Raw genomic sequence first — 22,929 nt, forward strand, 5'->3', positions numbered from 1 at the left:
TCTAAGTTGTTTTGGACTCAATGTTTCAAACCATTCTTGGGCATTAGCTATGCTAATAATGGAATACACTGACGCTTTGTGAGGCTCTTTTCTTCTGACCCGCCGCTTCCATCCTCATGATGTTCAGATGTCTGGAGCTTGAATTGTGTTAGTCACACAGACAGAGATGTGTGTCTGCCCTGTGAAGCATAGTAACATTAGCTCTGTGCCAGGGAAGCTTACCTTGGTAGTGGGTAGTAGTGAGTGCTATACATCAGTGTAAGGATTTGCCTTTTTTTAGAGTCAAGTTGTTAGGCAAACCTCTAACCTAGCGATACAGTAGTAAGCGTTTAGTTTGTTGTCAAGTGGTATGTAGATAGAGGCATTATGAAATTAACCTTTAGATAAAAACCTGATGATTGTACCAGTTCTTCAGAGCTGCATCTTAGGCGGGTTTTTTTTTTTTTTTTTTTTTTTTTTTTTTTTTTTTTTGTCATGAGTGGGCATTGTTTATATCATAGGATCTGGGCAGTTCTCCTTAGTCTGTATCCTAGGCAACTACATGTCATAATTCTCCTCAAGCACTGCAGCATTTGTGTTGAGGTTGCCTGTAAGGAGAAGGGTTGTAGACTCATGTTCCCAACAAGCATTCAGTGAAGAATGGACAGAATCTGGGCTGAAGGAGAAGAGAAATTCCAGCTAGTCAAAAACAAACAAGGTGAATGTTTTGGAAGGTGACTACTGCTTCTGGGCCCTCGTGTGTGATGCTGATGCTGGTAAAGGGAATTAGGTCAGCTTCAATGCTATCTTCTGCTGTTGTACTCCCAACAGCTTAGAATTTCACATGGTGTTTTCCTCATCTTTTCTGAATCTTTCTCCTCTATTTTGTCTTTCATATTAGTTTTTCTGTCAGCTTCACAATCCATTCCTGCTCCCCTTCTCATGTATTTTTAAAAGATATTTTAGGGGATAAAGATAAAATAGATCTAGGAAAAAAAAACTTTTGTCCTTTTTTTAAATTTTTTTTTAATTTGTAAGCATACAGTTTGCTTTTGAGCCTGGCATATTTAATGTTTTGTCTGATGACTCAGGTGTGACGGGTTAACTTCTACCTTTTAGTTTACAGTAAGCCTTTTATTAGATTTGGAATAAAAATTCTAAGTATAATAGTATAGACTGATTTATCCAATGAAAAACCCTCACTTTTTTCTAGATCTGTAGCCTATAAAGCTGTGTTAGTTTCAATGAGTTGTCTGCCTCGCTTGCTACATTGAGTTTTCTGAGCAGAATTGTACTAATTCTTGGTCAGATAACTTACAGGCTGTAGTTTTATTAAAGCAGGGCTCACAGCTGGGTATAGCTAGAGATAGGGCTCAGAGAACAGGGAAGCCTCCACTCTGGGAGATGAACTTGGGAAACTCAGTAAGAGGGAAACAGGAGCTGAGTGCCTAGAAGGATAGATTCCTATCTGTGTGCATACTTAGACTGTAGAGATGATAGCGGTGGGACCCAACATTTGATCATGAAGACTCCTGAGTAATGACTCTAGGCTTACATTGAAACAACGTGTATGTAAAACTCTGGGTTCTCTGCAGGGAGTAAGTGCTTTACTTATCGGAGGTTCTGTCTTTTTTTGAACATTTTAAGTTTTTGTATTTGGCAACTCATTGTTTTCCACAGTATTTTTTAGATTGATAGTTTTAGCAAATTTCACCCCGCATTTCACTTTGGCCTCATTTCTTTCTTGTATCTTTTAACAGAGTGAGAGTCAAAACTAGAAAGACTTATATAGGTTAAAACCATTTTTCTTTTTTATGACTCTTGGACGTGGGTTGGGCAGATGTAGCAAGAACTTCCCTTTTCCTTTCAGAAGACACTTCTGAAAAATGAGCAGGCATCTTTTTCTGTTGGAAAATAGATTTGGTAAATAGTATGCTGGGGTGGATTTAGGAATGCCCCTGGGGATGTTAGGAAGAAAGAAGTAAGAGCTGAGTAAGGTGGAAGGGGAGGAAACTTATTCCTGTGGGAAAGCGGCAGAGAACGCAGCAGAACTGAACGCTCTGCTTTGCCACCGCTACAGCTCCTTTGTTGTCAGAAGTTAGGAGATTTGCCATATAAAATCTCTCATATCATATTCCACCAGTGATGCAGTTTCATGATTTTTTTTTGTTGTCCATCAGAATTATAAGTGAATGATAAGTTTAACTGTGAGTTAACACAGGGAGCTGGTATAATTCATAGAGTGGGAAGAAAGCAACTGCTTTAATACTTACCAAAGAGAAGGCATAAACTTCAGTGTAGAAAGAAAGGCAGCCAGAGAGTGCTCTTGCCTAGGACTAGGCCACACAAGTAATTAATCGGTGCTCATAGCTTGCCTAATTATTCCAAGTATTCTTTCAGCACGCTTTGTTCCAAGTTTATCTTGTATAGCTCAACTTTGTAGCTTGCTCCGGTACTGTGACGGTAAATACAGCCGTCACTTAACTCACAGTGAGTGCTCTGAGCTTTGAGCTCAGCGCGTGACCTGTGCTCTCTCTTCAGGGGATTGGCCATTACAGCTCACAGCCATCTTCATTTTTTTCTATGATTTTCTTTTTCCAATACTATCATAAACCTTTCCTAAGGTTTCTGTCCTCCTCAACTCAGATGGCCCTCGTTCTACAGGCTGGCGGGAACACATGGAACGCCGCCGGAGGTTTGAGTTTGACTTTCGAGATCGAGATGATGAGCGGGGCTACCGAAGGGTGCGCTCTGGCAGTGGGAGCATAGACGACGACAGGGATAGCTTGCCAGAATGGTGTTTAGAGGATGCTGAAGAAGAAATGGGCACATTTGACTCATCTGGAGCATTCCTCTCTCTGAAAGTAAGAAATCTGTTTTACACACCATGACAGGTACTGACCTCTCCCCAAAGCCACATATGCTGCTAAACTTTGGCTTTATTTTCTTGATACAGAAAGTGCAGAAAGAACCTATTCCTGAAGAGCAGGAAATGGACTTCAGGCCTGTGGAGGAAGGAGAGGAGCGCTCTGACTCTGACAGCAGCCATAATGAAGAGGCCAAGGAACCGGATAAGACAAACCGGAGAGACGGGGAGAAGACAGACAGAGCAGGGACTGGTGAGAGTCATTTTTGTCTTCCTGCACACCCTTAAACAGAAACCTTCCTGAATTCATTTATGATCACTTTTCATTCCAGACGCTAACGAGGAAGTACCCCAGACGTCACTGTCATCTGCTAGACCAGGTACCCCTTCAGATCACCAGCCTCAAGAAGCAGCACAGTTTGAGAGGAAAGATGAACCCAAAGCTGAACAAATGGAAAAGGCTGAAGAAGAGAGTCGGTCAGAAAACAGTCTCCCAGCCAAGATCCCCAGCAGAGGGGACGGTATGTTTGTGAGAGTGGACACCACAGTGGAATTTTGCAGAGGCAATGTTCACTAGTCTGACTGCTTTTACTTAACCTCATGGAACTGTTTCCAGGAGACAATGATTGGAATAGGTACCATTACCAATAAATGCAAGCAAATGTTGTTTTCCTCCTGTCTTCAGGTCAAAATGCATGAGAACAGAATCTGAATGAGTAGGGGTGCAATGTTAGAATCTGCAGGAGTAGGGGTGCAAACTTTACTTTCCTAGATGCTGGAGCTGTCCTGACTGCACTTGCACAGTCGTTTAGGATCATTGTTTGGATGCCCATAGCAGATAGTTGCCTTCCCTCTTCTAGAATCCTATATTTAAGGTCACAACAAAATGCCACTGTCCCAAGGGAATAGTCTGGAACACCTGGGACAGTCTGGAAGTCCTTCATCACCTTTGCTAAAGAGCAAGTCTTTACAGTTCATCTCTAGTGTCAACTATATTTGTTTGAATGGCTCATACACCTTAAAAGCACCATTTTGTATATTTCTGTGAACATTCTTGAAAATTCTTAAAATTGCATTGTCTGCCCTTGGTAATACAGCCTGCCAGACCTGGTAGGATCTCACAAGTGGCCCCTTTGCAGTTTCAGCAGGAGCCACTGTATCTTGCCCATGCTGGACTCCCCCTCCTGAAAATGTTGTAGGCCTTGCTTTGTTCCCTGTTGTTGTGCTTCTCTATATAGCTAAAACCTCAATCCTAGTTAGATTGTAAATAAGACTTGACTATTAGTAGGCCCTTGGGATGATTCAGGAGCCAGGTAGTCTTCAAAAAAACCTTGGGATAGGAAGTAGAATTTGGAGGTACAGCTGAGTCCATTGAGGGAACGTTGTAATACCAGGAAATGGTGAAAATAGAGGAAACCAGATTGACTTAAGTTGTGGGCTTCGAAGGCTGAGAGGCGGCCGCTGCTGCCTTAAAATTGTTTTTTACTACATCTACTCTCCCTGGTCCCGTGCGAGTTTACATGCACATATGTACCTACAAGTAGAAATTAGAGGCTAGCTTCCAAGAATCACTTTCCCCATTCTACCATATAGGTTCTAAAAATTGAGCTTAGAATATTAGATTTATTTAGCTAGCACCCCCAAAACACTAAGCCATCTTGCTGTCCCCTAAGACCCCACCTCTAACCCTTATTTAAAAAAAAAATAGGTACTATGTGTGCTAAGCAGGTTGGTGAAATATATGGTTTGAACTTAGATTTGATAGCTTGTGTGGGGTACTTATGACACATGTGACCTCCTGAACTTCTGAGTAGACACAATGCGGCAGGCAGTGCCCATGTAAAGAGAGGTATTGGCAGATGAGATCTTAGTCAGAAATTGACAGAGTTTAGTTACATCAGGGAGGAAAAGAGGTAGAGATAGCTGAGGTAGTTCAGGAGATTAGGTACTCAGGAATGAGTGGAAGTTAAAGAATCCATTTGAGAAGGAATGATTAAATTCAGTTTTGAACGTTGGTTATGAAACATGAAGAAGAATGAGAGTTGATTAGAAAAAGTTGTGAGGGGACTTTAGCTGGATGGTAGTAGTTTATTATTAGGAGATAATAAGTGGAATTAGCTGTGTCTTTCTTCTGTGGTAGCACAGGCCTGTAGTCCCAGCAATTGGGAAGGAGTGGCAGGAGGATTGAGAGTTAGTGGCCAAGGTGGGCTAAGGAGTAAGACTGCCTCAGAAATAAAATAAAGAGAAGAACCACCATACATTTGGTAGGATGAGAAAAAGAAAGAACCTTGGGTAATTTCTAGTTTAGGGGTGGAAACCAGCAAATCACCTTGAGAGCCAGCAATAGAGCCTACCAGAGTAGAGAGCAGGGAGGAGGGCATGTAGGCTTGAGAACATCAGCTGCTGTGGAGGGAGGTTGGCACCTGGCAGTTTTGTGTCTCTGTGCATCTTTGAGAGGTCCTGTCCATAGGGGTGGGCAGGCAGGTGGTGGTGACCAGGCAGTATGTATAGACTGAACTTAGAAAAGTTAGGCAGCTTGAGGAGGACTAGACATTTCGAAGCTGTTTGTTAGGACTGGATAGTCAACGGTGTTAAAGGAGAAGCTGCAGTTGTTTCAGTTAGGGGGTTTCCCACACATACTTTAGGTTAGAACTAGGAACCAAGGCAGAGTGGTAGCTCGGCAGTTCAGGCACCGGCAGCTCTTCCAGAGGACCTGGGTTCAATTCCCAGCACCCTCATGGAAGCTCAAAACTGTCCATAATTCCAGTTCCAGGGAACTTAACACTTTCCTACAGACATGAATGCAGGCAAAACACCAATGCACATAAAGTTTGGAAAAGAAAAAGTAATTAAAAATATATTTAAGGCAGGTCATGGTGGCTCACTCCTTTAGGCCCAGCACTGGAAGGCAGATACAGGTGGATCTCTTAAGTTTGAGGCTAACTTGATCTATAGAGTGAGTTCCAAAAAAACCAAACCAACCAACCAAACAAACAAACCAAAAAAGGAATCAAAGCAGAAACTATTTTTACAGTTTCTAGCCTTAAAAATACCCTGCACTGTTGAGACTCTTCAAATTAAAATGTGTACTGTATTAGCTTTTGAAATAGGTATTTAGGATTATCACGTGTTTCCCATAAATGTTTTGGTGAGATGACATGTCTTTGAGAAGCTTTCATTTTCTTAATGTTTTTAGTATTTACAGGCAGTATAAAGAATGAATTAGCTCCTCCTCTTGCTCTTTTCTCCTCGTGCCCTCTTCCCTCTCTCTCCGTATCCCCCTCCCCACTCCATGGCCAGCCTCTACTCCACTTCTCTCTGCCTCTATTTCCTCAAGTCCCCCCCCCCCCATACCCTAAATAAACTCTACTCTATACCTAAAAAAAAGAATTTGACTGATGCTGCTAACTGTGGGATAGATGCTGTAGTGACTCAGGTAGAAAGAGTCTTTAAGGGCTTTTAAGCTTTTTCTGTCATTCTAGGGAGAAATCTTACATTTCTCCATAGGAAGTAGCTTCGGGATTGATGTCTCTGTTGGGCCTCCACTGCTCAATTTAATAATGTAGAGTTAACCTTGAGAAGTCTCCAGATTTCTAAGAACTTTATTACTCTACATTCTTTCCCATTAGAAACGGTGCCTGCCTCCCAGCAACCCTCGACACAGCTTCCTCCAGACACAGCCTCTCCTCTCCTCATCCTGTCACCTCCTCTTCCTACTCCTAGTTCTGCCTCACGGCCAGTTGAGACAGCAGCTGTCGAAGCTCCTGGTATGAGCAGTGTTTCCACAGAGCCAGATGATGAAGAGGGCCTTAAACACTTGGAACAGGTAGAGTCATGTTACTCTTATATCTCCTGTCAAGCCCTTACATGAATAACCCAGTACAGAAGTTTTATGCTCTGGATTTTAAGTACTGGAAAAATTGTTTGGTTATTAATGTTTGTGTAATTGTCTTTCAGATCATTTCATGCTTTTAAGTTTCTGCTATGTAGTAGTCATTGTGTCAGGTTATTTTTTGCTCTTCTGAGATTGCCCTCAGCTGTTTTCCTTTCTTTTCTTTTTGGATGTTAATGGAATGCTAAAAATGGTGAACACAAGCAGCTGTGGATGATCCCTGTGTCTTCTGTGCTTTTTAATTCAAGTACAGAGGGGAAGATGGTTAAAAGCTTCAGGATATTAACATTCTTATTCATGTCTGTGTTTCCCTAAAATTGTGTGTAACGTCACATGTAAATGATGAGTTGGTTTTCTACAAAAGAAGTCCTCTCCTTGGGGTGGCATGGTTAGAGACAGGAAACATTAGTTATATATTAGTGAAACTTTTGGAATAACTTATTTGCAACTGTATTGAGTCTTATATCTCAAATATGCAGGCTTGTGAAAACAATCTAGAATGGGCCAACATCTTATTTTAAAACCTTATTTGAAGCCTGGGCTTTGATCCATACCTGTTTGTATTTCAATCTAGTTGGTTTACTTTGGGTTTTTGATTGATAATTTTTTTTCTCCCATAAAATGGGATCAGGTTGTCATCAGTTGTGTTCCTTTCAAAAATGAAGTAGTCAAAAAACAGTGATCATTAATAGCTTTATATTAATTCATGAGTATTTGTCTCATATCTTTTCTTATGTCTTTTATCTTCTGTTACAAGCAAGCTGAGAAGATGGTGGCTTATCTCCAAGACAGTGCACTAGATGATGAAAGATTGACATCAAAACTGCAAGAGCACAGAGCTAAAGGAGTGTCAGTTCCACTGGTGCACGAAGCAATGCAAAAGTGGTATTACAAAGACCCCCAGGGGGAGGTCCAAGGTCAGCGGCCCGTTTGTACTTTAGATCCTGAAGTATTAGTGTTCCTTCTCCAGAGCCTCTTGAGAAGGGTTTGTTTAATGTCAGTCTGCATAATGGAAAACTAAGTCAACAGACTTACTATATAAGTACCAGGAAGAAAACATAGAAAAAGAAACTCAGGTAGAGAGTGATGACAAAAATGGCAGCAAGGTCAGGAAAGTGCTTTGTGTACTCCCTGACTTCCACACATCTCAGCTAGGTAAGAGGCTGGCACATCATTCACCATCTCTGTGCACCAACATCCAGACCAACAGAAGGTGATAGCAGCAAGTGTTGGAGAGCCTGGCATGATTTGCTGAAGTGGGCTTGCTATAAACAACAAAAAATTACTGAAAAGACTAAGAAATGAAGCCCTTAAAATATTTGAGTAAACTAGATTAGAGGAAAGAAAGCATATGTGTAGATTCATTTCTGCTGTAAAAATGTTTAACTTCTGAGTTGGTTGTTGGTGTGTTAGTGTCAGTTTTAGCACAACACTTGGTGAACGTATCTGAGAACAGCAGCATGCTAGCGTCTCTCACTTCCAGTTCCCTTGTCCCTTTCCAGTTGCCTTGCTCTGCTTTACAGAAGTGACCGAACCATGTGAACTATCGCCTGCTCTTGTATACGTTCATTCTTAGCATCCAAGTATAACTTTAATTAGAACCTTTGCATTCTAGCAGCACTGTTGTCCTTTTATAGCAATGTGCATTTCCTCTCCATAGTTCTTTGTTAATCTGTGCTAAACACCAATCTATTAACATTTTTATATTTTACCATTTTAGGAATGTTATATGAATAGACTCCAAACACAGCATATGATGTTTGGGGTGTGGGGGTGCTCTGTCCACTTAGGATACCCCTCCCCCAGATTCATCCAGGTGGCTTCCTTTGTCATTACTTTGTTTCCTTGCACTGCTGAGTCATGCTCGATGACGTTGGCATGTATACCGTTCATCTGATGAAGGACATTTGAGTGCTGCTACAAATAAAACAGCTGTAAACATTTAGGGCAGTATGTGAAAGTATGCCATGCTTCAGTATAAATACCCTGGAGTGCAAGTACTAGGTCAAGTGGCAGTTGCATCTTTAGTTTTTTAAACTGCTTTTCATTCTGTGTGCCCTGTGAAGAAGTGCACGTTATTGCTTCTCTGTATCTTTACCAGAGTTTGATGATGATAGGTTTTGTTTCATTGTTTTGTTTGTTTTTTAAATCATTCTAGCAAGTGTGTAATGATACTTTACTGTGGTTCAGGATCCATTTTGTCTCTTGTCTCTCAGCCTCCTGAATGCTAGTACTATACATATGTGTATCTTTTAGTCTCCTGATTTGTCATCCCTGAGGCTTACTTGTCTCTGTCTGCTAACCTAGGCCTAGTGCTCCATACAATCTAATCCAGGCCTCTGAGACTCCTGAATAAGCTTACCCCTCTCGTTCTTTCTGGTCTCTAGGTGGCTGACTCAACTCAACTGATCTGGGTGAAGCGCCTCTCCACTCCAACCAATTCAGTCTAGCTTCTCTCAGTTTTTTACTAACTTGCTCTGCTTGGTCTCAAAAGTTGGCAGTTTGCTCTAATCTCCTGGCTCCTTCTCATTCTCTGGCTTGTTCTGTCTTCACCCGTGTCTAGCTTGTTCTCTCTTTAACCGTCTCTGTAAAACTCTCCCAGTAAAAGTGCCTCTTTCTCCTCCCTCTTTTTCCCTCTCTGCACTGCTCTTGAGTAGCCTCTGCCTCTCTCCTCATGAGAGTTGAGCACATCCTATTTTGTCTGACCAATTTGTCTGCCACTCAGACTCCACTTTCAAATAAGGGCGTTTCTTTCTACAAACTAACTTTACCTTCATTGTTTGGGTTAAAGATGTGTGATCTAAGGGTGTGTCTGTATTCCAGCGACAGGGATTTAAGGAGTAATCTGTGGGCTGGGCCACACTACAAGTAGAAACAGTTTGGTTTTTTTTTTTTTCCCCCCAGTAAATAACACAATCTTGGGGCGCACAGGATGCGATCAAATATCCTGCAACAGACACGCTCTTCCATACCTTTTTCTGTCACATGGGGACTATTTGTAACTGTTTGTATCACATGGAAACTATTTGTAACTGTTTCTGCAGCTGCTGTGCTGTTGATGTTCTTCCCAAAGGTACACAGGATTCTCATGTGTCCATAGTTATCGGGATATCCCATTGTATGTAGGGTTTTTTGTGGGACAGGGAGTTTAACCCGTGGTGACTCCACCCTTTTTTTTTTTTTTTTTTTTTGGTTCTTTTTTTCGGAGCTGGGGACCGAACCCAGGGCCTTGCGCTTCCTAGGCAAGCGCTCTACCACTGAGCTAAATCCCCAACCCCGTGACTCCACCTCTTAATTCTACTGACTTAGCTGTAAGACTGCTGGGATATGGATTTCTCTCCCAAACCTGGTTGTTAAGTGGCATCTGTTGTTCTGAGGGCTATGTTGAACACCTTCACCTGTGTTTATGTCTAGTGGAGTTTTTCCCTCTCTCAGCCTCCATCCCCCTTTTTGAGATGATGTTTTATATTATATACACTGATTTCACACTTCTGGGCTGAAGGGCCCCCTGCCCTAGCCTTCTGAAGTAGATAGAAATAATAAAGCCAACAGACAAAATTATTCTACTAGGCATGTTTGTGTGTATCTGGTGGTAGATCCTTTCTTTGTTTTAAAGATAGTTACTTTATGTATTGCCATGTTATGCGAAGCCAGAGGACAGTTCTATGGAGTTGGTTCTGTATCTCCACCTCACCTGGAGTTCCCAGGTGGAAGTCAGTCTCTAGGGCTGAGTACGCATACTTACCGAGCCATCTCGCTTGCTCCGGATCTTTGTTGTAGGTTTACATTTTTTCCTTTTCATAAATTTTAATTGCGTGCGTGTGTGCATGCATGCGTGTGTGGTGGTGGTGGCGGCAGTGGCGGTGGCGGCACATAATGCACATGTGCATCAGGTGTTTGCAAGCTGCCGTATGATGCTGGAACCCAAACCTGCATCTTTTGCCAGAGCAATAAGTGTTTAACTCTGAACATCTCTGTGTGTGTGTTGGTGGTGGGCGGCCGCACACATGGTGTGGAAGTCAGAGGACAACCCTCAAGTGTTGATTCCTCAAGTTGTTAGGCTCAGTGGTGAGCATTTTTACTGATTCCTCCTTGTCTTTCTTTTTACTTCTTAGTGTTTTGGTTTAACTCTTTGGCATATATGATATATAGAATGCTCCACAAATGTGGGGTCATCCTGCGTAGAGACCATGCTGTCTGTCTTTGTATTGTTCCAGTTTCTTTAGTATATGTGCTGCCAAATAAGGATCTCTGGTCTTAGTGTAAAAAGAGTGTTGTTAAATGTTTCTGCACAAACTGAAACAATCATATGCTATATGTAATGTACCATATGTAATCATATGTAATATGTATGCTATATGTAATGTGCCATATAAGATATTGGTAATCCTTCTCTATCAGTACTGAGGTTACAGGCTTGCGCCGTTGTAGTAAGCTTCCTGATGAATTGTCATAGGTTGAACGAAGCATCCTCCTATTCCAAGAGAAAATTTAACTTAGTCAATGTTTATTTGGCGTATGTGAATCGTACAAGTACACACACACACACACACACACACACACACATAGAGACACACACATTTTTTTAGCCATGAATTATTTGGAAGTGGTTTTAGCTTCTAAGCTAGGGATTTTCCTGTTAGTATTCTGTTATATATTGTGTGTATGTGGGTGTGCATGTATACACACAGGCACACACACACACACACACACACACACACACACACATTCTGTGGTGATGTGGTTGTTTAAACATTTGGAGGAGATTGGTCACAGTGGTGCATGCCTTTATTTCAAGCACTTGGGGAGGCGGAGGGCAGTAGCTGTAGATCTCTAGGTAAATATTTGTGAGTTCAAGACCAGCCTGGTCTGTAAAACAAGTCCAGTATAGCCATGACTATTGCATAGAGAATCCCTGTCCAGAAAAACCAAAAGAAAAGAAATAAGAAGCAAACCTGGGATTACTGGACAAGTGACTCAACAGTTAAAAGTGTTTCTCTTGCGAGCGCAAGGCCCTAGGTTCGGTCCCCAGCTCCGAGAAAAAAAAATAAAATAAAATAAAAAAGTGTTTCTCTTCCAGAGGACCCCGGCTGACTCCCAGCATTCACGTAGTGTGTCAGAATCAATATAGCTCAGGTTCTGGAGATCCCACACCTACTCTGGCCTCTGTGGACACCAGGCACACAAGTGGTGCGGAGACTCATACAGGCAAAAAACCCATTCACATCTAAAAAACATTTTTAATGCCTAGAAAATACTGAATTTGTCTATCTATTCTGTAAATTTTTATGTTTAAAGTACTCCACTAAAGAATGCTGTTGTTTTCTCAAGGCTAGATTTAATAGTTTGGTTGAGCATATGCATTGTAGTTTGCCTTAGTTCAGTTGATTATTGCTTTTTAAAAAATCACTGGTCTCCAGCAGTAGGGCTGTGTGTAGGCCTGAGCACTTATAGTGACCAGATCCAGCATACGCTCTTCGCTCTTGTGTATTTGCTCTTCTGAGGGGAGTTGTTGCAGAGACGAGACAGTTGTGCTGTGAACACTCATTAAAGCGTTGGTGACAATCTGAGAAGTGTCAGGCTGGAGCTTGCTCAGGGATGAGACTCGCTGAAGAACGAGCCATGTCCTGGATTAAATTCCCAGCTCTGTGAGACAGAACATTGTACATTTCAAAACTTAATTCCTCTTGTATCTGATAAGAAACCTTTTTGTCACTCTTTGGGGTAAGCTAGCATTCTATAACAATTTGAATGAACGAGACTCAGGAATATCTTTAATTTTGAGCCTGACAGCATTCTCGCTCCCCTTATGTTTAGGTCCCTTTAACAATCAGGAGATGGCCGAATGGTTTCAGGCAGGCTATTTTACTATGTCTTTGCTGGTGAAGAGAGCATGTGATGAAAGCTTCCAGCCCCTTGGTGATATCATGAAGATGTGGGGAAGGGTTCCTTTCTCTCCAGGCCCAGCTCCCCCTCCTCATATGGTGAGTATCTTACCACTGGCCTGGGATTCACAGTAGATACAGGAGTTCTTGCTTCTCTTTAAATGACAACCAGGGTTGCAGTGAAGGAGGAAAGAATGGTAGTTTTTCTTTCTCTTTTCTTTCTTTGATACAGGATTTTGCAGTTTAACTGCTGACCTGGAATTTGCTGTGCAGACCAGGTTGACCTCAAATTTGTGGTTTTCTTGCTCCTTCTGAGTTCTGGGATTATAAGATGAACTAGCAACCCAACCTGGTAGTTTGATAGAAGGAAACTGAAATGAAAATGGGATACAATTTTGGGAGAATTGACACCTGAATAGTAATGACCTTTTCAAACCTGACTCTGCATTCATCTCTGTATAGTGTATAAAAGTCTGTCAGTGGTTTTCTAACCAATAGAGAATGAGACTGGTGTCTTATCCTGACCTAACCTATAGTCCTTCAAGGTCTGACTCTTTCCCTTTCAAAGCTCATGTCAAAGCTTTTATCTGCTGTGTTTCAACATGGTTGGCCTCTGAAAATTCCTTATTATTTTTACTTAGGATGTGCATTTTTCCCTCTCACTTCTATTTTCTTCCTCATAAAATTTTTTAAATTTGAGGCTTATCCAAATATAAGTGCCACTACTGTGTTAGGATATTTTGAAGGCCTAAACCTTTAGCTGGGAAGTATTTTCTCTTGAGGCTGGCCTTTCTCAGTTGAGTTGCTAGTGGAGGTTGCTAGGTGTTTGTCCGTCTAGCTTTCTGTGTCTCTATTAAATTGGAGTGAGTAGTGGTTGTCCACTGATAAAAATGATCATATTTGATTTACTATGAATACTGAATTTCTGGAGTAACCTACCATTGATTTACACAACTATATTGAGGCTACCAGTCATATTTTCACAGTAATTTTTGATAGATGATGGTGAATGAGATATATCCTCTGTCATTAAAGGATGACACTCACTGAGTCATCCTGAGCCATCATGCTTTCTCTTCCATGATTCATACATTATTTTTGAGAATGGTTTCTTCAATCCCAAGAACCATTATAGTGTATCATTACTCATAGATTCAATTTACCCGACAAATTTGATCCTTATTTCCTGTCTTAAAATTGAGATGTGACTTTGTGTCAGGAGCTAAAAGCTGCTCGTGTGGTTCTTGGCATACTCTCACCCCTTTCTTTTCCAGCCACAGCCTGCATCTCTTCAGTTGAGGCTGTACCTAAGCCTCACGCTGTACCCTTCCCCAAAGGGAAACCTTTGGGAAGTTCAGCTTCCTTGTTAGCTGCTACACCGTTCCTCAAAGCATTGATATAGAGAGCCGACTTTCACGGGCAATATTCTTTAAAACCCAAGTTTTCATGTGAAGTGCTGACTAGACCTTACTAGTGATGTCTCTGAATTTAGGATTCTTGTTGCCCTGACCCATTGTGCGTCAGATGCTTTATTCTAAGCTATAGTCAGTAAGGAAGGAAGATACAAGTTCATACAAGTTGCCTAGGGGTTAGTCTGTTATCCTAGGTTTTTCCTTTTGTTTTGTTTGTTTTGTTTTGTTTTTGTATCTATTTTAAATTTCAGCCATCTTACTTGAATTATTTTGAAGTACAAAGGAAATACAGTTAGCCCGTGTTTCCACCTTCCAATGTATTCCTAGCATTAGAAATACCTCATCTAAGGGAGGAGTTCCCATCCCATCAGCTTTTAGGTCACTTTACTCTTTCTCATGCTATCCTCTTTCTGTGATTTCTGTGTGATCTTTAAAACAAGCCACCAAGATGTAGTGCTGGGTAGTTTCTCAGTAATAGCGACAGCTCTGTAGACCACAGTTAGCTTCCAGTTTGAAGTAGTGGAGGACAGTGCTGAGTAAGGACCCTTTGTGGCTATTGCTGGTAACACCACCTTATTCCACTAGGTGGCACTGTTGAGTTTTTAAAGGTGATGAGGTTTTGAGTTAAGGGTTTGAAGGGTTTGGAGTAGGTCTTGTGTATTGTGCTGTACACTCACATGCTGAATACCCGCATATTTGTATGCATGTGCGTAGGTGTGAATACTCGCTGCCACTTATGCTCATTGCCGTTTATTTCATGGTGTTTCTTCCTGTACCTCTTTTTCTTAGGGAGAATTGGACCAGGAACGCCTGACCAGACAGCAGGAACTCACTGCCTTATACCAGATGCAACACCTCCAGTACCAGCAGTTCTTAATACAGTAAGAGCAGTGATGCGGTAGGATGCAGTGCAGCACCACAGGAGCCTGGCATAGACTCTGCTCCAATCTCACCTGTGAGAGTGAGAACGCAAGGCTTCCGTGATACTTGAGTAGCCCGCTAGTGACGTGTACACCACTGCCCATCTTATTTTATCTGACCTTTCTAAATGCTAGATGGCATAAAATGACATCTAATTAGGTTGTCAGAGTCTTTAGTTGTGAAGAAAGAGCCAATCATTTTAAGGACTTTCTGAGGGGCACAGAGAGAAACAAAACATGAAAAGGTAGGAAGACATTAAAGAATTTGCTGTTAGGGATGGTGTAGGACAATGACCAACTCACTAAGATCGTTATTTACTTTGATTTACTTATTTTTTTGTGTTGATATAGGGTTTAATTGGAGAGCCCTGACTGCCTTAGAACTCAGGTTCTGCAGCCGTAGGCTCCTGAGCGCTGGGCTCAGGGAAAAGAAGTAACGTTTGTGCAGTCGGTGGGTTGGCCCTGTCTAGTTCTGGGTCATACGACTTACTGTGTACAGGCTGTCGTGACTGCTGTTAAAACGCAAGGGGAGAACCGAGCAGTGGCATCTAAACCTAAAGACATCTACTGTTTGGAACTTTCAGAGGCAGTGGAAAATATTACCCCAAAATGTCTATGCTGAAACAAAAATTGAGAAAATTTTGTAGTAGAGATTTTAGTTGTGCAGAGTTCACCATTTGAGAATAAGTGTTCAAATTTGCTTATCATCATTTACAGTCTGGGAAATCTGTGGTGTTTGCCAGTTTTTGACACTCTACGATATGCAGTATGCATATATCACACATGTCATTTGTTTCATATGTATATGTACATATGTTCCGTCAGAAACATCTATGATGTGGATCAAAATTTTTTGTAACTTTATATAGAATTATAAAATGTATTTGATTGTTATTTCTAAGTGTGGCAGTTAGGGGAAGAGATGAGTTGGGTTTTATTTTTCATTCTTTCAATCATGTGACCTATATGTGGATAGATAGGTTATACTTTTCTTTTCTTCTTTTTTACTTTTGAAGACAACAGTATGCGCAGGTCTTGGCTCAACAGCAGAAAGCAGCTTTGTCATCTCAGCAGCAGCAGCAACTGGCTCTTCTTCTGCAACAGTTCCAGGCTCTGAAGATGAGGTTGGTGGTCATTCCATTATAGCACGTTCTGTGCACATGTGTGTGTGGGTGTGGGTAATTTTACTTTCACCCACCATACCTGATTGATAAGATTGATAAGGCACACAGGGTCATGGTTCACTGAGGTTCCCAAACCATTAAGGCAAGTCTATGAGCAAAGCAATTATGGAAACATTCTTTAATTCCTGCTACTGCAGATTTTCATTCAGGGTGTTTCTCTCAGCTCCTGAAGTTGTACCAGCATTACTAGTCCAAAGCTGCACTGTGTCTTAACCAAGTACTTTGCATTTCTCATGTGGATCTTAGCTCATCCTATGAGGCAGTCAGGTTAATGGTCGGGCCCTTTTCTTCCTTCCATCTTTCCTTCTTTCTTTCCCTCATTCGTTCATTTATCAATTCGTTCATTCATTCATTGCTTCCCCCCCAAGGCAGGGTCTCTCTATGAGACCCTGACTGTTCTGGAATTCCTTTTGTAGATAAGGTTAGTCTCAAACTCAAGAGATCTGCCCACCAAGTGCTGGACTGAAAGGTGGGTGCCACCATGCCTGGCTTGGTCTCCGTTTTAAAGATCAGTAAACTGGACCCTTGAAGTACTGAAAGCTTTATTAACCCGATATATGGAAGGCCTCAGACACAGAAGTGAAATGCAATTCTTGGGTGTCATTGTTGTTTTAAGATAGGGTCTCACTATATACACCAGACTAATCTTGAACTCAGAGATCTTCCTTTCTTCCAAAAGCTGGGATTGCACCACAACACCCAGCTTTCATCAATTTCAAAACAGGCTAATACTAGTAAAGTAGAAGCAGGTAGATTTCTGAATTTGAGACTAACCTGGTCTTTATCATGAGTTCCAGGTCACCAGTGGCCCCTAAATAGTGCTACATAGTGGGACTCTATCTCACAAAACAACACAAGGCAACAGCAGCAAAGCATTGGCCTTCCTAGCCAGATGACCCAGGAACCTGCTCATAGTCTAGGAGTCCCTTTGCACCTTATTTTCCAAGTGACAGGGACACATTGACGTTTTATTTCCCTTTTGCAGAATGTCTGATCAGAACATCATTCCCTCAGTAACTAGGTCTGTGTCAGTGCCAGATACTGGCTCTATCTGGGAGCTTCAGCCAGCAGCCTCACAGCCTGCAGGTAAAAACTTAACTTTGCTTATATTGCAACTGAATAGATTTAGAATGGAATAATCATTTGTAGTTCATTTCTTAAAATGTTCTAGATGTGAGTTAGGTTTCTGTTTTTATTGCTCTAACTAATGTAGAATTTTGGATGCGTGCGTGCATATGTGTGCACCTGCACTAAAAAAAATCTTTTGTTTTTGATGTCTTCTGCGGGTTGGAGTGGAAATAAAACCTAAGTAATGATGTTCTCTCTGTTGGGAGTTAAAGATGAGTAATACCAACCTTGCAGGTGTTGCCAAATTTTAGGATAAAAAACACCTACTTTAAATGAATACCTTCACTTATTCTTTCTTTTTGTTTGTTTATATCAAATTAGAAAATGTAGGAGTTGGGTTTTTAAAACTCTTGGTAATTGGTTGAACAGTTTGTTGTTGCTGAATAATATCTACAAAAGTGGAAAGCTCGAGTAATCAACAGTACTTAGAAGAGAGAGCAGTTGGCTGAAAAAGTTTTGAGACCTATGACTTTGACAATTTTGTTTGTTTTTTAGAGTTGGTGAGATAGTTCTCGAATTGACTCTACAGAGTATGACAGAAGAGAGCCTAGTGTCCTCCTTCTGAAACCCTCCCAAAGAAGAGATTAAAGCAAAATTTTCATACTGTGTAGATGTTATTTGTTTGTTTGTTTGCATGTGTGTGTGCCTGTGTCTGGTGTGCATGTGTGTGTGTGTGTGTGTGTGTGTGTGCCTGTGTCTGGTGTGCATGTGTGTGTGTGTGTGTGTGTGGGCCTAGGTGACATTCATGGAGATTGAGACAACTTGTGGGAGTTGGTTCTCCACTACCTTGTGGGTCCTAGGGGTCACTCTCCTGTCATGAGGCTTGATGGTTAGGGCCTTTTACCCCCAGTCACCTTGTCAGCTCACATTATTTTTTTCTTGGTATTCATTTATACTTGGTATACAATTTATACTTTAGGATGCTAAAATGTTCTTTAGCGTTTTGAAGGTTCTAAGTATTTCAAACAGTTTATATGTAATCATTTTAATTATTGGTTTTGTGTACAGAGCATTTAATTTGCATAGATAGATTGTAATAAGTATGCAGAGAAATAGAGTAATGTCTGGGGCTGTAAATTTAGTGGTAAAATACTTGTCTAGAATTTGTAAGATTGTTAAATCTCTAGTATGACAAGAAAGGAGAGAATTAGTGTCAAAAAATTTAGCAATAAGAAAATAGACTCAGAGTACACATGAAGCGACCCATGGCTCCAGCCACATATGTAGCAGAGGATGGCCTTGTTGGACATCAATGGGAGGAGAGGCCCTTGGTCCTATGAAGGCTCGATGCCCCAGTATAGGGGTATGCCAGGGCAGGGAGGCGGGAGGAGGTGAGTGGGTGGGTGCTTGGGGAAACACCCTCATAGAAGCAGCGGGAAGGGGAATGAGATAGGGGGGTTCTGGAGGGGAACCCAGGAAAGGGGATGACATTTGAAATGTAAATTTGAAAAAATCCAATAAAAAAAGAAAAAACAAGGAAAAAAAAAAGAAAAAAGACTCAGAAACCTTTATTGTTGTGTTTTGCTTTTCTTTGAGAGAAGGTTTCATGTAGCCTTGATCTAATGTGTAGCCAAGGCTTGCCTAGAACTCAAACTCCTCCTCTGAGCTCTACTTTCAGAGTGCTGGGATTACGTCATCATACTTGACTTGAAAGTCCTTATGTTTACATCTGGCCCTGTGCTGTCTTTTAGGTGTGTCAGATCCAAGGTAATTTGTAAGATCTGCACAGTCTCTTTCCAAAGAGATGTCACAAGCATAAGATGAACAATTGAGTAACCTTTAATAATTAATTTATAGTGTGACCCACTTGCTTATCTACTTGTATGGCTACTTGAAATCCTCTGTGGCATTTGAATTGTTGTATTGTCGCATTTTTATCACATTCCTTTTGAAGTTTTAAAACTAGCTCATCTTTAAAGATAGAGACATATCAGGTACCTGTATGGAATGATACAAGGATGAAATTGGTTCCTTAGTCAATGTCACCTACTGCATCTTCTTCATGATATGGTAATGAGTATTGATGAAAACCTGCCAGCTTAGTTTCTTTTAAACAGCCAGGCATATGGTGGCACACACTTTTAATCTCAGTATTGGAAGGCTGAGGCAGGAAGAACTCACATCTTAGGTTATTTCGGACTATATAGCAAGACAACCCCACACTCCTCCTAGAGACAGACAGCTGCGTATCCATGTTCAGGTTCAGGGAGCAGCTCTTTTCATTATGCCTGTGGTTATGTGATTATGCTACACTCTTGGACCTTTCTCATTCTTGTCTCTGTCTTACAGTTTGGGAAGGTGGTAGTGTATGGGACCTTCCTCTGGACACCACCACACCAGGCCCTTCCCTGGAGCAGCTTCAGCAGCTGGAAAAGGCCAAAGCTGCAAAGGTCTGGAACTTACTCTTCACCACTGTGCGCCTGCCTTCTAGCTACAGAATGCAAGGCTCTGTTCATTTCATTTCTTTCTTTTCCTCTAGCTATCTGTTCTTTTTAGTTTACCTCTGCTTAGCTGGGATGAGTACATTCGTATTCTATCTTTTTGTGACCTCTTCTAAAAAAAACCTAAAGACCTCAATTAAAATTAGTATTTCCATATTAATGATGATGACATACATGTGTATTACTTACATTGTTATTTGTCATGAATACTGTTAGAAAATATCTGCTATGTTTATTATTAAGGAGTGTTTTGTAGGAATAAGTAAAGGAAGACAAGACACACACTTTAGGACACTTTGGATGTTGCTCTCATGTTGACCACTTTGTGTCCCACATCTTTTTTTTTTTTTTTTTCCTCAGAGCTGGGGACCGAACCCAGGGCCTTGTGCTTGCTAGGCAAGCGCTCTACCGCTGAGCTAAATCCCCAACCCCCATGTCCCACATCTTAAGAGATGTGGTGTAATGTCATATCGAATGAAGAGGTGGTCAAAGTGGGAGGGGCATGCAAATAGCTTAGAAGAGCAGAAGTGACCAATGTGCCCTGTCTGAGCTTAGAGTCAGTCAGGGGTTTTCTCCCCACCTTGCAGCACAGCAGGGTGCTGCTAAGTGAATGGCAGATGCACCTCTCACCTCTGCGGTTGCTTAGTGCTTCGGGCACCCATGCTTACTATCAAGCTGACAACTTCTCTTTCGTTGTCCAGCTAGAACAGGAGAGAAGAGAGGCAGAAATGAGAGCAAAAAGGGAAGAGGAGGAGCGAAAGAGGCAAGAGGAACTGCGGAGACAACAGGAGGAAATCCTTCGGAGGCAGCAGGAGGAGGAGAGGAAAAGACGGGAAGAGGAGGAGCTTGCTCGAAGAAAGCAGGTATGTCTGAGAAGTTCTGCTCCTGGTTGAGGGAGGCCTTGGGTGAAGTAAGGTGCTCCCTTCCATATTAAGAGGAATGGGGAGAGGGGCTGGGGATTTAGCTCAGTGGGAGAGTGCTTACCTAGGAAGCGCAAGGCCCTGGGTTCGGTCCCCAGCTCCGAAAAAAAGAACCAAAAAAAAAAAAAAAAAAAAAAAAAAAAAAAAAGAGGAATGGGGAGAGAAGGCTGTAATAGCAGATTAGAATTCTGACTTACTCATCTGCAGAAAGAACTTGTTTTCTAACAGTACCCGCTGAAGTGCCAGTCATTAGTCTTTTAACTTTTCATAATTTACTAATCAGATTTTAAACATTCTAGCCTTTCTGATAAAAACTTGAAGTAATTTTGATGCACAGCATTACTATTTTATAAATGTGCTTTCAAAACCTGTATGATGGCATACAATTTAAAATTTTGAGTGTGCACTCAGTGGCATCCTATGTTTTCACTCCTACCGAGGCCTCATCTTGCCAAACTGAACATTCTCACCCCACGAAACAGTAACTCTGTGTCTTCTTCCCTGGCCTCTGGTGTCCACATTTCCCTTTCTGTGTCTATGATTTTTGACTACTCCAGGTATCTCATTTAATCAAACAGCATTTATCATTTGTTGACTGACTTAAATTTATTTGTGTCATTGTCATAGCATATGATCAGAATTTCTTTCTCAAGGCTAAATAAACTTGTTATATGTAGGTAGCAGATTTTAATTTACCTGCATGTGGACATTTGGAAGACTTCATGTTTATAATACTTTGAATATGTAAGTAATGTTATTGTAAACATGAGCGTATAGATAAGTGAGCCATCACTTTCAGCTCTGCATATATACCAGAAGTATATTTGCCACATGAGACATGGATTCTGTTTTAGAATTTTATGTGCCCACTTTCAGGGCATGCAGGTTTGAGTGTCTTGTTATCGTTCCCAGCACTTGGTATCTCTGTGTTTGCTTTTGCCAAGTAGTATAGAGTCTTCATAGGGTTTCAGTTTACATTTCCCAAGTGATAGTGGGATTGAGCATCTTTTCACATACTCAAGTCATCAGCTATAGTGTGAAAAATAAATAATCTATCTTTAACTAACACCTTGACCCTCCAGTCCATTTTAATAAACCTTTTTAACTCTCTGCTGGTGATTAGTATTTCAAAAATAGGGAGAAAAAAACCTCTCTACACAGAACTGTGTATTTATTTTTAGATACGTCTTCAGGGGTTTGATGTCAGGACCTCTTTCAAACATGAAGTACGCAGATGTCCCATTCCTGAGTACCTTAGATTACTAACTATCCATCCGTACAGTGTAACTGCCGTGGGAGGTGTTGTGCTGTCCTGTTAGAGAACAGTGACCCAGTATAGATGCAGTTTTTCCTTCTCAAACATTTCTGATCTTTGATTGAACTACTAGTAGATAATAAAAAGGCAATTGGGTGATTACTTAAGAAATGGGTCAGGGTTGGGGATTTAGCTCAGTGGTAGAGCACTTGCCTAGCAAGCACAAGGCCCTGGGTTCGGTCCCCAGCTCCGAAAAAAAGAAAAAAGAAAAAAAAAAAAAAAGAAATGGGTCATTTGTACTTAGTGTTTCATATCCTGACTTTTGACATTAATGAATTATATCCTCATTCATGCTAAATATTATTTATCTGACAGATCTACATCATCACAGTAGCTGTACAAAATTTGCCTTCTGAATTTATAGTTTAGCCAACCCACTCTTGTGAAATTTGAGACTTAGTCCCAATGTTTTACTGTTTCCTAGGACGCCTGAAAGTCTTTGCAGTGCTTTTGTTTTTAATCAGTGAGACTAACTAGTTTTCTATGGTGTTTTTATTGTTTTCATTTTGAGGATTGTTGTTCTTACCTTGCTTAGTCTGCTTTTTTGCTGAAGTTTTATAGATGCCAGGGGAAGGCTCCACGCTGGCGGTAAAGTGTAGTTTTAGTTACACATTTCTGCTTGTTGGCTGCAGTATGTTCTGTGAAGAACAGAAGGAGCCACGATGGGACAAAAACAAATTTCTTGGAGTTACACTATGCATCAGTGTAAGATAATGGTAAAAGGCTGGAAACATGGCACAGCAGTTAAGAGCACTGGCTGCTCTTCCAGAAGAGTCAGGATTTGATTCCAAGCACCTGCCATGGTTCACAACCATTTATACATCAAGTTTTAGGGTTGGGAATTTAGCTCAGTGGTAGAGCACTTGCCTAGTAAGCGCAGGGCCCTGGGTTCGGTCCCCAGCTCCGAAAAAAAGAAAAAATAAATAAATAAATCAAGTTCTATGGCAATGGTTCTCAAGTTTCCTAATGCTGTGATCCTTTAATACA

The 22,929-nt window shown here is 41.2% G+C and overlaps 1 protein-coding gene across 13 annotated transcripts in view; it reads left to right on the forward strand.

Moving 5' to 3' along the window:
* Positions 1 to 22,929, forward strand: part of Gigyf2 (GRB10 interacting GYF protein 2) — a 125,796-nt gene that overhangs the window by 80,037 nt on the left and 22,830 nt on the right. For 6 of the 13 annotated variants that reach the window (NM_001427666.1, XM_087564342.1, XM_087564352.1 and 3 more), the window contains 11 exon segments: positions 2,626 to 2,843; positions 2,936 to 3,098; positions 3,178 to 3,366; positions 6,475 to 6,671; positions 7,495 to 7,654; positions 12,555 to 12,721; positions 14,824 to 14,915; positions 15,971 to 16,078; positions 17,124 to 17,224; positions 19,556 to 19,656; positions 20,409 to 20,570. In NM_001427666.1, coding sequence (NP_001414595.1) covers positions 2,626 to 2,843; positions 2,936 to 3,098; positions 3,178 to 3,366; positions 6,475 to 6,671; positions 7,495 to 7,654; positions 12,555 to 12,721; positions 14,824 to 14,915; positions 15,971 to 16,078; positions 17,124 to 17,224; positions 19,556 to 19,656; positions 20,409 to 20,570 — 1,658 coding nt within the window. 13 annotated transcript variants of the gene reach the window in all.

The sequence above is a fragment of the Rattus norvegicus genome, chromosome 9, assembly GCF_021556685.1.
Source record: "Rattus norvegicus strain SHRSP/BbbUtx chromosome 9, alternate assembly SHRSP_T2T, whole genome shotgun sequence".
NCBI lineage: Eukaryota > Metazoa > Chordata > Mammalia > Rodentia > Muridae > Rattus > Rattus norvegicus.